Raw genomic sequence first — 15,070 nt, 5'->3', positions numbered from 1 at the left:
TAAGGTGATTAAAGGTAGTTTTATTTATTCGGTATACCAATTTAAGTTTACATGTAATTTAATTTTTTTTGGATCTTAGCAAAAACTATGTGGGGATTTAACATGCCTAAGTAAGCATGTATTATTAAATGAACGGTATTATATTTTATGTGCTTAACTTTCCCCATACGTATACGTACAATTCGTACCAAAATACTTCAAAGAAATAAATAAGGGGAGGGGTATAGGACTATTTGTCTTCTTATAGTATTTTTGCCAAAATAGTCATTAATTCAGCTACTAACACACATAATGTGTTATTAATTTTCTAAAAATGGCTATCGTAGGTTAAAATAAAAATTAAAACACACAAGAACAAAAATATTTTTTTATTCCTTCCAAATAAGCATGTGCCTTTAAAGTACACAAATTAGTAGGTATCTTCTGATGTAGTTTCAATTCAATGTTTACTTTTATGTACTGGGCAGTCGTCCGTGTCGTCGATGTGCGTGTACACTGAAAATAAAAACATTATCACGCGACATGTCAAGTTGTTAGCCATATACACGCTATGATTAGTCAACGTACGATTTTATTATGTAGTTCAAAATTGCTGTCATTCCATTACTTCTTTTATTACTAATCTGGACACTAATATTGATTGGATTTGAGACTATATGTATATGATGACGAATTAATTGCATGTATGATGACAAATTAATAGCATGTATAATGTCAACGTGAAATTGTGAAGTCCGTCAGTTTATAATATAACGCGTGAGATTGAAAACTAGCCGCGGGTTAGGTTACATTGTAATCTAACTACGTTAACGAAATTTACAATTTTACGGTGACATAATATACAGTATGGAAAATAATATACAATATCTTCAGTCTCAAGATGTAACTTTATTGAATAGGAGTAGGCAATTGCTTAGTCTATTTGCCGTAATATAGACGTACACGTAAGAGCTTTCGATATTTCCATAGGTAGCTGAACCTATTTTTGGTACAGAACATACCAAAAGACGGATCGAACTGTGATTACCTAATTGTTTATGTAGGTTAGAAATCTGAAACTCACGAAAACTGAAACTGTGAACTTTGACCGCTTTTCAAATTATAGACCAATTAATGAAATAGACATGTCATTAAAGGTCAGCTTTAAAAAAATAGTTTGTAAATAAAAGAGGCGTTACGCAAATCCATTTATCATAAGGACAGTTTATTGACCCATCATTTTAATGACGAAATCATTGCCTAAAAGGGGAAACAATCTCCGTACGCCAATCAGCGATAAGCCTGTCGAATCGTATCGCTTATCAACTGATGTAATAACGACACTTTGTGATATTATTGTAGATAACGTGAGATAATATACTCCAAATATTTATAGATTTTAGCAAATGAAGGATTATTTGAGAAAATATTCATTTTCGAGTGTCAAAATTACTTTGGAATGACTTTCCGAAGCTGAACTACATTAGTCTGTTGATAAAATTAGATTCGCTAGTTAGAACCTAAAATCATACGCTATTTAAAATCATAAGTCATTAAGAGCGTTGTCACATTTTTCATGCAGAAATCGAGAATTTGGCAGATTTCGAAATGATTTTAGTCATATAATTTATTGTTATAGCTTCTTTTGACTTATATCATCGTAATTATCATACGTTTTTACGGAATGTCTATTGACAAAATCTCGTTCAAATTGGATTTTTGCCTACGAAAACAGCGAATTTCGAAAGCCCGATTTCCAGGTAACTCGCGAAGGCACAACTTTGAACTAATATTANGGTACGCACATTTTGACTCTTCTTACTTTCAATTCGTAATCAGTCGATTGTTTTCTCATCAAATTAGTAAGACGTGGTTCATTAGAAGGGATGGGCCAAATTAGAATAGCCTGAGAACTGCCATGTGTGGGGCTTTCTATGAGAACGTGTTGTGGATCAATGCGCCGTTGATAGGCTACGTGCTTGTTTTGATGCCGCCTCAATTGGTTTGAAGGTTCTAGAATGGACAATGGCCTGTTTAGTGACTATTTAGGACGATTTACACTTGTAAAGGTCGGTTAAGTTGCAATAAGTAAGCGAGTTTACTTTTAGTACCTACCTACTAATAGTTTGTTCCGGCGTTTCTTCTCAGCAATTGCCATTTGTTTGTATAGAAACACTGGTGAATAAAACAGATTTCATTTTGCTTAAATCCTCATATTTATCACGATGACGTAACGAAATAATAACGGGAACATCGAAATTGTGGACAAAAATTTTGTGAATGTCAGACATTTTTATAAAGCCAAAAAACTAAAGTTTTTTGGAATCGTTTCCATTTCTTTAGTCAAACATTTTATTCTTGACAAGAAAAATACGAATTCCCGGCAATCCCCGGAGAATTATTGTCAAATCAAGCGATTGGCAAAGACCCGAGCCAAATTGGAGGAAGGCCAAAGTTGCACAATCACCGACTTCTAAAGGCTCAAAAGACACGTAGGAAATACTAGATTTGACTACTACCCCATTTATTTATGGTAGAGTCTTAAAATAAAAATAAAAACACCCACTTTTTCATTCATAAATGTTTCGGAAAACGAAATGTATAAATTGTGTGTGATACAAAATGAAAAGTTTTTATTTTAAAGTAAAAATAACTGTACTGTAAATACACTTTAGGCAGGAGTAATTTATAATATAAGATGAACAATACAACCATATAAGCACTCGTGAGTTTACCAAAACTGCACAGTAATTTTGATACAACAGTAAAAGTCAAATAAAACAGTAGGCGGTTACCTTCGTTGTTAATAAAGTTACGCACATAAAGATAATTTATTTGAATCTTTAACAAGCAATTACATAAACAAAACCTTCCCTACAGAACATCACCCACATGCGTTACATTGTCTCACTAAATGTAGGTGAAAATGTACATAAATCGTACCGCGGCGGCTTGGAATTCTCACATTTCACACTAATAACGACTAGATAGTGGAAAAATGTTAAAAACAGTGTAAATACACTCGTGAGTACGTAATCTACTCATTTTCTTTCATTTTGGAACCAGTCTGTTGCCCCTGGTACTCTAATCCCCGGCGTACAATGCAACTACCAAAACTATTGACTAAAGAAACATTTGCGTTACACTATGTAATGTAATTTGTTTATTTATTTAAACACATGCATGACAAATTACAATTTTCAAAAAAGATATTACAAAAATCATTATGTTAATATTGTTTTTGAATACTTTATATTTATATTTTACGGTACCGATTAAATAAAATTGTAGTTAAAAAATTGCCATTTGTGTTTTTTACTATACATGTTACACTGGTCATCATAAAAATCGACCCACCCGCGACAAGCACTTTCAAACGTATGCATCCCCACTTCCCACCAATATTACTATACTATATTACCATTTAAAAGCATAGTTCTAAACTTCATTTCATTAAAGGAAAGGTTTTTACCCCAAAAATGTGTCTGTAGAAGAATCCAGAGTCACTTCTTCAAAAAATAGGTAGTTACGCTTGAGCCAACTTTTATGGCTATAAAACTGTTAAGTTGGGATTAATCGCTATCCATCTGTTAAAGAGGACACGTGAGGTCATTATTTGGTTTTATAACCATAAAAATTGGTCTAATTGATCCCAGAGGTGAGCCCAAAGTGAGGTCTTTTTTCAAGTTTTTCAAGTCACATTTATTGTATATGTTAATCGTTTATTAGGAAATTAAATGTGTTTTTCTTTAAGGATATTTATTGGGCTTTCAAATAACACCAATATTGTTGGGGCACCATGATTGTGTCAGTAGAAACGAGTTTTCCTGTAAAACGTAGGTGGGCCGATTTTTGTGATGACCAGTACCTCTAGTAGGAAAAACTTTCGAGTTCGTTTCGTTGCGTATTCAAAGTGTCATCGAAAAATTTTGTATGAAAAATTAAATAGGGCGGCTATAATATAGGGGGCGCTGTTTAATTTTTCATACAAAATTTTTCGATGACACTTTGAATACGCAAACGAAACGAACTCGAAAGTTTTTCGTACTAGAGGTACAGTGTAGTTTTAGCGTGAGACTATTGAGTAGTATTTCTTCGACGTACATACAGTACGATATAAATAAATAATAATAATAAATAAATAAATAAATAAACTTTATTGCTAAAATTGTTACATAATTTGAGTTTAACAGCTTATTTATATACTTAGTATTATTATAATATTCGTGTATAAAATATGTGAAATCAACCCAAATTATGGTTAATTGGTGACCTTAGTTTTGCCACGCCTTTTTTCTTTTCTAACTCATCATCATCATCGTCATCAGGTGTTACTGAACTTTAATATCCTACTATGCCTACATATTGTGAATGTAATGTAAACAGTAATATAAAAATACATGGACCCATTTATGGCTGCTGAGTAAATTCCCTAGTGTTAGTGGTCACATCAATCTTATAACTAACTGGCTAGCGGCCAACCTCGTGTTTTAATATAGAACTAGTATTAACAAGTGCTTGTTACTCTATACTCTATTTCGAAACTGAAAGCCGCTTTGTCTGCAACAACAAACCTTTGATTTGGACTACATTCTATTTGTTGTCGATGGCAGAGGTTAAAGATTGTTTATGGCCAGTCTTAGAGACCTTTGTCTATGGATTAACTGCGGTGTCTGAAGCGTTGTAATGGGAGCACAGATTAGTTACGCCCACTAGAATATTAGCTTGTTCGAAACAACAAAGGTTAACGTTTTATGTAAATTTTACATTATATTTTATATATTTTCGGTTTACAGTCTCTTAGAGCCAAATAGTGTAGGGATTTTTATTCATGTAGGTACTTAGGCAATAGTGTATGTACGAGTAAGTACATTGCCTTATTATCTATGTATAGTTTGAGTAGGCATTTACAGGTAATAAACGTAAAAACGACGGCACATTCAGCTGAATACTGTGTAATAGTAGTAGCTGAAGTGTGATTCTGCGACAAGAATTTATATTCTGACGTACAGTCGATTGCTTACTTGCTTGTAGGTAGGTACTCTTAAATTTTCAGTCCTGAAAAACGTGTTTTCCCAAAAACATCGTTGAGAATCATCCAAGTCCAAGCTCTATCATAAACTAAGTAATGTTATTCGGCGTCTCTTCAAGTTTCCGCCCTAAAGTGGTTCTGGGTGCATTCACCCCCATTTGCGACCACTTGCTTCCATTTCACACCTTCTTTGGATATTCTTGAATCACCATTTAAATCGTCCCGTTGTTCACCAAAAATGCAGATTTTACAAGCCGCTTTGCCGACTTTGTTGATTTTGCGCAATTGTTTTTAAGAGCGTTGTCACATTTTTCATGCAGAAATCGAGAATTTGGCAGATTTAGAAATGATTTTAGTCATATAATTTATTGTTATAGCTTCTTTTGACTTATATCATCGTAATTATCATACGTTTTTACGGAATGTCTATTGACAAAATCTCGTTCAAATTGGATTTTTGCCTACGAAAACAGCGAATTTCGAAAGCCCGATTTCCAGGTAACTCGCGAAGGCACAACTTTGAACTAATATTACAACAAATTTATTTCTAAGTAAGAAGATAGAATGTATTCATTAGAATAAGCATACCCTGAAGAAGAAAGTGTATTGAGAAAATTTTGATGTTTAATTCATTAAAATGCATTTTTATCATGTCTAAGATAGTCAAAATTCGAGAAAATTACTGCAAGAAAACAGGTCACATCTCATAATCTAAAAGTCATTTGGCAACATAAACTACTTTATACTTAAGAAGAAACATAGTACTATTATTGTGTGAAAAAGAAAAAATATCTATCTTCAATCTTCAAATGAAAAATTAATTTGAAAATACTATAAAATCGGGTGCATCAAATGGCATAAATCAGTCGTGCTTTGGCACTCGTAGACGCCGGGTCTATGTCAGTTGACTGCCCACTGACGTATATGCGTCACGCGTGATTTTTTCGTAAATTGTAGTATGATTGAGTACTTTTGATCCGCAAGTATTTTTAATTTATTTGTTTAGGTAAATCGGACTTGTAATTTCTTTCTTTTCAAACTTTTTATTATTTTACTTACAGAATATGGGTAGAATAGATAAAAGATATTATTATGGTATCTGTTTGGTCAGGAAAAAATAAATGACTAATAAAAATTTTAACAGGGTGTCAAAACATTAGTCTATGCTATTGTGTTTCTACCAACATAAAATATACTCTTCCTTACTAATAAAAGTTGAATAGCGTCTGTATGGTCACACAACGCTTCGTCATGTTTTTCCGAAAGTTCAATTACTGACGACTGAATGAAAGAAATTGGTGCGTAACTATTCATCTGATATTAAACGTTTAGTAATAAAGGGGTAGGTCAGGTAAATGGCAAATCCACCAGCGGTCGCTCGATGACACTTAGACAAATAGTTTTATAAAACGTCAACTAAGTTGGTTAGGTATTTGTATTGTAGATACTTATACAAATGAACGTATAAAATGAGTTTATTTTTAAAAGTATAGGTACAGGGTGGAAACGATAAGTGATTTCACTTGATTTTTAATTATACAAGATATCGAGAAACTGTTTACTGTTCCTGTAAGTGCTTCATGAGCTCTTTAAAACAATAACAATAAATAGGTCAAAGAATAAACTGGATCTATGCGAAAATTCAATGTTTCCGAATTTCATACTAAATGTATGCCGCCAGCCATACCTACCATATTAGAAGTGTTAATTTTTTAAATTTAAATTTTTAATTGAGTAATATATAATAATCAAACAACAAACTCGTAAATTGCATTCTTATTTAAATTATTTACGGAAAACATGATTTTAGGTTTAACTTGCTACAATATCATCAAGAGATACTAATTAATAAATACTAAATAAACAGATAAAGGGGACGGCATTAAGGCACTCAGAATTCTTAGAAACCATTGATTTCGTGTTTGTTTGTAACTGTATTGAATGTATGAAAGCTGGAAATATAGGTTTTTTGAATAGATTCAGTTCGTTCTTAAACATATTATTGATGCCGTTTGCTAGGTCTCATGAAGCACTTTTTCAGTAAGTAACCATTTGTTCGACATCTTGTATACCTACTATCCACAACGAAGTTACAAGCGGTCGAATATGGCCTGAATTGCTTCGAGAAAAGGATGGTACGGCCGTGCCGCTTTTTTACTCGACTTGGTGGGGGCACTGCCGTGCCCCCAGATAAGAAATATTCGAGTGAGATCATTTATCGATTATTTTTGTCATCCTTATTTGTATTAAATTTAATTAAAATACACTAAGGCTGAGATGCACCTCCTAACTTTGACCCTAACTGACAATAACCGGTGTTTTATGTTAGACAGATTTTGATGTCAATGTTAAAGTAAGACGGTGCAACACGGCCTAACAAATGTATCGTAGACAGTACTTTTTATTTTCTTCATAAATCTTTCATTCCTTTGTAAAGCTATCTACAAGCTTTTATTTTCTTTGACATCTGGAGTTGTAAAATCTTGCATCAGTTAGTTTTTTAAAATGACCAGTACCCCCTTTACTACTCTAAAAAGTCCAAACTCCATACTAAATCCGTCAAAATTTTTCGGTTATTCGGCTAAGTCCTGCACCCCCGTTGCTACACCCTAACCGTACATAAATAATAATGATCAAAATCTGTTTACTTTACACATTACCGGTGGGCCAGCTGGTATTCTATACAATGCCTAGGAATTACATACACTGCCTAGCCTAGGTAAAGTATTTATTGAACATTGACTAGGGATTGTATAGAATTCCTAAATTATTACAAATTGCCGCTTACACATACATTACGCACACACTTACACGCAATATAAATACACGATTTAAGAAAACAACATGGCCGCAATATAGGAAATAACAGGTTGTGTGTGTGTGTATATTATAGATAACGTTTAAAAAATGGCACGCTCGTTTTCATACATTTCATTCTATTTATTTAACCTATCCATATTTATGTGCGGAAACGTCACAAAATCAGAATAAATTTTAATTTTTCCATCCCGCATCATAAAAACTAAAAAGTCAAAAGTAAAATTTAAATAGTAAATATTTTTCATAAACAAGCTTTTGATGCTGTAAAAAGAATAAAATAAAACATAAATTCTTTCAAACCCATCAACTTATTACTTTACTCAATTTAAAGATTAAAAACTTGTCGCGGGATTTACTAGTGTAAAAAATACATTAATTACGTAACTTGATTTTTCTAAAAGTCTAATCTGAGAAAAAATCAAATAGGTAAATTATAATTATATTATTTCTTTATTATTATGTATGATGTACTCTGTCTTAGGTACGATACAACTACGGATTAAGATCGTTTAGTCGACGCAGCGTTGAAATTGTACAGATAAATGCAGTTTGCGCACTCACTACGCGACGTCAAGCAATAAAAACCTAAAATTCGAACGTCAACTTTTTGCTACAACGCTCTTAAGGTCCAAAACAACTTAAATAATTAACTAAAATAATTTGGCTGTGTCAGTTTTCAGGATATGAAGTCGTTAAATTAATTGTACCTATAGTAGTCCGGTGTAGTTAAGTCATACCTACTCCTAACATTCTTAAATGTAGAGTTCATTGTAATTATAACACGACTACCAACGAGTTGATGAAGTGACTACGAAGCCAAGTGATAAAAAATAATGACAATTCATTTTTACCTTGATTAGTGTCACACGCAAACTCCAGCATGTCACATAGATCCAGGAAGGATCTCTTCTCGTCTCCCATCCTCCCACAAACCGGGATGGTGTCGTGAACACAAGTATCCGCTAGATTGCAGAACTGGTCTATTTTGTTCTGGGAAAATAAATACAAAGAACACTTTTACAATGTCAGGTATCCATAAACGTCTCAGTGTCTCCAGTTGCTTCAGTCTCTCTTGTTTTACATCTTCATCAAAGTTGTCAGAGGAGACACTGTCATTCTCATCTTGAAGCCAGCCACTGGGGAATAATAACATATAGATTTGGAAACTATTTCAACTTTCACTATTTAAGCTTTTCGCTCTTTTATAATGCGAAAAATTAGATAGGAATTCGCTGCCTGCTACTGACTTTCCTGAACACTACTCCGGGCCTCTTCAAGGCGGTGCAGGGCAGCAGGTATGTACCATCCTAGAATGCATCAGGTGTGATTGCAGTCAAAAGACCTGTATTGTAGTGCATTTAAATAAACTGCAATTTTTACGTTTCGAACTGTTTTTTTTTAATTTATTTTCTTATCCACAACGAGGAAGCTCATGGCTTGTATCTCACCTGATGGTAAGTGATGATCAAGCCGAAGGTGGAAGCGAGCTTCACCCGGAATCCTCAACCATAGAGGAACTGATTTTGAGTCTTATGGCAGTCTATTATCGGGTGCCCTCTCAGACGCATAACATTTTTCATCATAATTTAGTTTGGCATAACAGTATTTGCATAAAGTTTTTTCGAATAAACTTTGATATGCATAGTATTCTAAATGCATAATGGTTTCTTAGGCATAATAATAACTTTCTCTAATTTTCAATACCATAATTTAAATAATCATAAATGTAAAGAACATAATTTTTATATACATAAAGTTTGTTTTTAATAAAATACTATAAACATAATTTAATTATTTATAACATTTAAAGTCATAAATATTGTCTATAAGAGCAACCAACATTGAAGAGTAAATTATTATGTATTTGTGATGTTGCGAACGATCCTCCTTCCACCTTTATACTCTTTCGGCCTATAGATTTGCAAAAACTAAATTCTCTGTATCATTGTCATTTTTGTTCTTAATTTTTGTCCTGTCTCTTACAAAACTTAAGCTCGTGAAAATACATTCTGTTTGATTTCGAATCCCTCTTATCTATTATAACGCACATATTATACAGTCCACATTTCTTTTACAACATTAAGCTTGCCTGGTCTGAAATTATGTTGATCCCGACTGGCCGTGGTCTCTTCCACGTGGTACTAGTCTGCCCTATACTAGAGTGTAATTTAAAAGCCGGAGGCGCGGAGGGAGTGCAGTCCTCGCTCGCTGTAGCGGAAGGACCGCACTTCCCGCAGCGCCGGAGATAAGGCAATCCTAATGCTTGCTTGCATGCTTGCTTGCTTGCTTGCTTGCATGCGTGCTTCCTTGCTGCTTGCTTGCATGCTTCCTTGCAGCTTGCTAGCATGCTTGCTGTTTGATTGCATGCTTGCTGCTTGCTTGCATGCTTGTTTGCATGCTTGCTTGTCTATTTATATTTGTTAACTTATATTTTATATGTATAACATTTTTATATTTCATATTTGTTAAAATTATGGTATTTTCAACCGACTTCAAAAAAGGAGGAGGTTCTCAATTCGACCCGTATGTTTTTTTTTTCTATGTTTGTTACGCGATAACTCCGCCAATTATGAACCGATTTGAACAAATCTTTTTTCGGCGTATAGGTAATATCTCAAGGGTGGTCCCATTTAAATTTAATAATAGAAAAAACAACCCCTAAGGGTGGAAAATTGGGGATGAACTTTTTTATACGCAATATCTCCGCCGATTATAAATCAATTTGAACGATTATTTTTTTGTTGAATAGGTATTATCAAAAGGGTGGTTTCATGCGAATTTGAAGAAAATATTTCACCCCCAAGGGTGGAAAATTGGGGATGAACTTTTTTATACGCAATATTTTTAATTTTTAGTTTTTTTTTGTGTTCACGCATTTGAAGTCGGTTTTATTTTTTAAAAAAGTTAATTATGTATATTATGAATGGTAATATTTATGGCATTGGTTAAGATGCCAATAAATGTTATGCCTAGAAATCGTTATTAAAAAAACAAGAATACAGAAAAAATATATACTAAAATATTATTATAATAAAAGTGGTTATGGCAAAAAAAATATGCATTATGATTTATTCTGTATGAACGTTATGCGAAATGATGAGTATGCCAAAAAACTTTATGCACTCTTAAATTATGACAATATTTTTTATGCAACCGAATATGGACCCTCTATTATCTAGTAAAAAAATAATTAATTTGTGATATATTTTGGCATTATAAATGCAATGACAGCACTTACCGGAGGGGTGGTGATATAATTTGGTATGTGGCAAAGAATTGTTGGGAGCAGCAATATCCATAATTTGACTGTAAGAAGAAAATCAAACGCTTAACTATCAAAAACCCAACACTACCATCTATTTGCTCTAGAATTAACTATACCTACTGTAGTTCCAAACTCGAGTGCACATTATGGTGGCTAGTGCTCTAGATTCCGGAGGATGTGTGACCAACAAATACTTTGGTTTGCAGAGGTTGTAAACTTTTGGAGAACATAATATAGTTTATTCGTACATATTTTCTAAAGCATTTAAACCATTGTATTCGCGTCGCGTGTACAACTAATACAAACCAAATATTTGGCGACCCCTGATGAGTGCTCATCTTTTGCATCGCCATTATTGTGATTTAGATAAAAATCAATCATTATAGGCATCTAGCGAAAGCTGGATCCTAAGTAGCATAGTCTGATGTGTACTGTACTTATACTGTAATCGTTACCTGTCATTAATTGCCACCTGTCAATTACAAGTGGACGAAAGAAGTTTGAAAATTTCCACCACAGTCAATAAGCATGCTTTTAATGAGCTTAATACATATAATGCTCACGGCTCTAATTTATGTTTTAAATTGTCCCACTTGGGAAGGCAAATAAGGACAAAATGTGCAGAAATGTTGACAGTCCCTGCTTATGAATAGATGTCAGTTTTCAGCATAACTCGCTTGTTTTACAATAATTTCCTGTTCCACCGCCATAGTTTTGCTTCCAGGGAGTTAGAACTATGCAAACACTGGGACAATAGTTAGATTACATTAGTGGCTTGGTTCGGTTGCTTGTCCAAGTTAATATGATATTTAGGAGAGTATTTACAAGTAAGATTGTAGTTTTAAAAGGTGTTCCAAACTTAACGAAACTTTTGTATTAACTAGAAAACATAGTATTTAGCCTTTTGATTGTATTATTTTTATTGAATCATAAAGTACATAGAATAGGGTTATTTATGGAATAACACATCGGACAAATGACACGCACGCAGCAATGCACTCGTTCGTCGAAATTTCTCATGACCATTCTGCATAAATGTGGCTGAATTTCTTTTAATTCATTTTTAAATACATACCCCATAAAAAGAAATCGATTATATTATACCGTGCGATTTGTTTTATTTTTAGGGTTGTCAACACTTTATGGCATAAATAGTAGCAAATTTAAAAGTTTCGTTAATTTTGGGACACCCTTTATAACTGTTTAGAGAATAGAATATCATGTATTGCTATTACGTATACTTTGGCCTCAACAGTCGTTGGTAGAGTCAAGGCAGGCATTAATTTTCTTATCTACACTTTCACTCCATTAAATGTATTTCTCTCTTAATGTTGAACGTTAATGTTTTGTTTCAGGTATAATATTTCTGGGGTTCGCCGCAGAAGTGTGGGCTCATGTTGAAATAGAAGCTGAGGACTACTTCTTTCCTTTAGAACCGGTAAAATAGTTTTATATTCTTTTTAAATACCACATTGTACAGTTACAGAAAAACTGGGTTGCACCATCTTATTTTAACATTAACAAACGTCAAAAACCTTACAAACTCCATACAAAAAGCACTGGTTATCGTTATAGTCATCGTTAAAGTTAGGTGGTGCAACTCAGAATAAGAGTCAGTTAGTCAGTACTAAGTAATTCTGGCGGTCTTGTAGCTAGAACGTTTCACTAAATCTCAATTTTGTAAAATACATATTATTTTATTCTTCATACTCGTAGAGTTAAAAGTTTAAGAGAAAACAATAGAAAGCAGATTTGATTATAATGATGAACTAAAAATCTCCCATCAATCTGAAACTTTCTGAAGCTGAATCGATTAAAATGGACTGGAAATCTTTCATTAATGATTGATTATTTCTATCTGTTCCAGGTTATAAACTTCTGCAAAATGGCGGAGCAGTGCCAGCACGATTTCGTCCCGATCTGCGGGCAGGACTCGCTCGGTATCACCAGGATGTTCAACGACAACTGCGACCTCTATGAATACAATTGCGATGACAAGAAACGTGAGTTGTGTTTATGTCAAAGTTAGCTGTCCTACTGGGTTACCTTGTACAACTTCCACCAGGGATGGTTATTGAAAATTGATTTCTGCAAGGTGGACCGATGACCTCATAAAGGTAGCAGGAAGGCGATGGATGCAGGCCGCTACCAACCGGTCTTTATGGAAATGATTGGGGGAGGTCTTTGTTTAGCAGTGGACGTCCTATGGCTGAAATTATGAACTGCAAGTCTTGACAGTTTATCTCATGATTTTCTTCAGGGTCTACCTCTTGAATGATTTTCTTGATTTGGTAGTCGCTTTATCACGATGCTTGTTCTTTCAGAATGCATTTTTAGAATGTGCCCTGTCTACCGAAATTACCCAAAAATAAAATAATTCATCTCATCTATTCCAGAATATCGTCATGTGAAAATGGACGTGTGCAAATATGAAGCGGCGGCAGCTGAAAGAGTTTTCAAATAAAATTATATTAAAAAAATATCCCCTTTAATTCAAAGTATAATTAAAAAGAAATACATGTCGGAGAAGCATAAATGCAAATTGCATAGGTTTTTCTTAAGAACGTAGAAATGTTTTACAGGGCACTTGCATCTCCTTCTTGTCGTGTTGACAACAAACCTATACAGTGTCATCCCAAAACTCCGCTACAAGAGTGGCATTGTCAGTAGCATTCATTGATCTTCCTGCGTGCAGTTGTTTGGGCACGCGGGGCACATCATGTGCTTCATCGACTGGGGAACAAAACCGTACTTGCACTCCAAGTTTGAGCCATCCAAGAATCTCCACCTGAACAGACTGGCACTTGCATCTGTCAACATATTATTGAGGATATTATAACTTATTCCTATAAGTGAATAAGTAGTTCGATGTCGCAGGCCCTGTGAGCAAACTGGCCATGTTTGACGTCCGATGCTGACACGCTCCCTATGCGTTTGCGCAAATACAACCGTGTACTTTGTCAATACGCCGCTAGGTGTTAGGTTACTAGGAACGTAATATATTAGATCAAAAAGGATACACGGTATTCTCTTTGAAACTGACAGGTTAAAAATATTATTATTAGGTTTATGACAACCAAACCAAAAAGGATTGAAAAAAGAAAGAAAAATAATGTAGGTAGGTATTTGATGTACACATTTGGATTTGGTTTTAGCTGCTTTGCTCTCAGCTGAACTTATTTTTGCTACTTCACAAAACCATAATTTAAAAAATGACTAGGTGAAACCCATCTCAACCATTCTTGGTTAGACGTAAGAAAAATCGTCTATAAATTCATTTGCTAAAAAATAAAAGTGTGTGTTAGTTATTTTAGATTTGATGACCGTGTTTGTATTATACAAACTGTCTAATAAAACTGTGCTTAGCGATAAAAAATACTTATGTTAGACATAAATTTTATGTACGCAGCAGCTGCAAGCGAAAACCAGTATGATGTATGAAAAAGGTTCTGAAACTCCCCACATCTGCCAAGCTTATCCTCGCTCTATATTTATATTCTGCAGCGCGTTCACAGATAAGAAAAAACTGTTACATTAACGTACGCAAAATTGAACTACATGTCGGTCCTTCACATTGAATACCCCATCAATTCTCAATTAACCTCTATGGATAAAACACTGCCGGTCGGTGAGCTAGTGCGGCGATACGCGAGTTATTAATTGGGTATTGTACTGCGTTGTAATGGGCCGGCGCGCGCGCAGCTATCTTTATGAAGACGCATAAGCGGGCTGCGGCGGTACTGTTGGTTCTCGATTTCAAAGTATAAAAATACACCACGTAAGTATATCTCTATAAAAGATTTTATGGTGGGGACATGTGTTTTTATCTTTTTATACGTTGGGAAATGCAGCTTTGCGCATATCCACTGGCACATGCATTATTCTTTACCAAGGCTCCCCACAAATTATTTATTAATTTTATTTAATTCGTTTAATTCAGTAGATCATACTTCCATGTGTCAGTTAAATGCGGA

General features: G+C 34.1%; 2 protein-coding genes across 2 annotated transcripts; one reads left to right on the top strand and one right to left on the bottom strand.

Moving 5' to 3' along the window:
- Nucleotides 1–416: 416 nt before the first annotated feature.
- LOC114353628 (uncharacterized) lies at nucleotides 417–11,558 on the bottom strand. The gene is made up of 4 exons (XM_028305687.1): nucleotides 11,552–11,558; nucleotides 11,070–11,137; nucleotides 8,683–8,821; nucleotides 417–495 (listed from the first exon to the last, which is right to left on the bottom strand). The coding sequence occupies exons 1-4, from the start codon at nucleotides 11,556–11,558 to the stop codon at nucleotides 440–442; spliced, it is 270 nt and encodes an 89-aa protein (XP_028161488.1). The 3' UTR covers nucleotides 417–439.
- Nucleotides 11,559–11,898: 340 nt separating this feature from the next.
- Nucleotides 11,899–13,567, top strand: LOC114353626 (uncharacterized). Its single transcript, XM_028305685.1, has 4 exons — nucleotides 11,899–11,923; nucleotides 12,452–12,534; nucleotides 12,964–13,099; nucleotides 13,493–13,567. The coding sequence occupies exons 1-4, from the start codon at nucleotides 11,899–11,901 to the stop codon at nucleotides 13,558–13,560; spliced, it is 312 nt and encodes a 103-aa protein (XP_028161486.1). The 3' UTR covers nucleotides 13,561–13,567.
- Nucleotides 13,568–15,070: the final 1,503 nt, after the last annotated feature.

Source organism: Ostrinia furnacalis, unplaced genomic scaffold (assembly GCF_004193835.3).
Source record: "Ostrinia furnacalis isolate ACB-3 unplaced genomic scaffold, ASM419383v2 OfSCF1754, whole genome shotgun sequence".
Lineage (NCBI taxonomy): Eukaryota > Metazoa > Arthropoda > Insecta > Lepidoptera > Crambidae > Ostrinia > Ostrinia furnacalis.
Note: the sequence above shows the minus strand (reverse complement) of the source record. Positions and strands in the feature narration are given on the sequence as shown.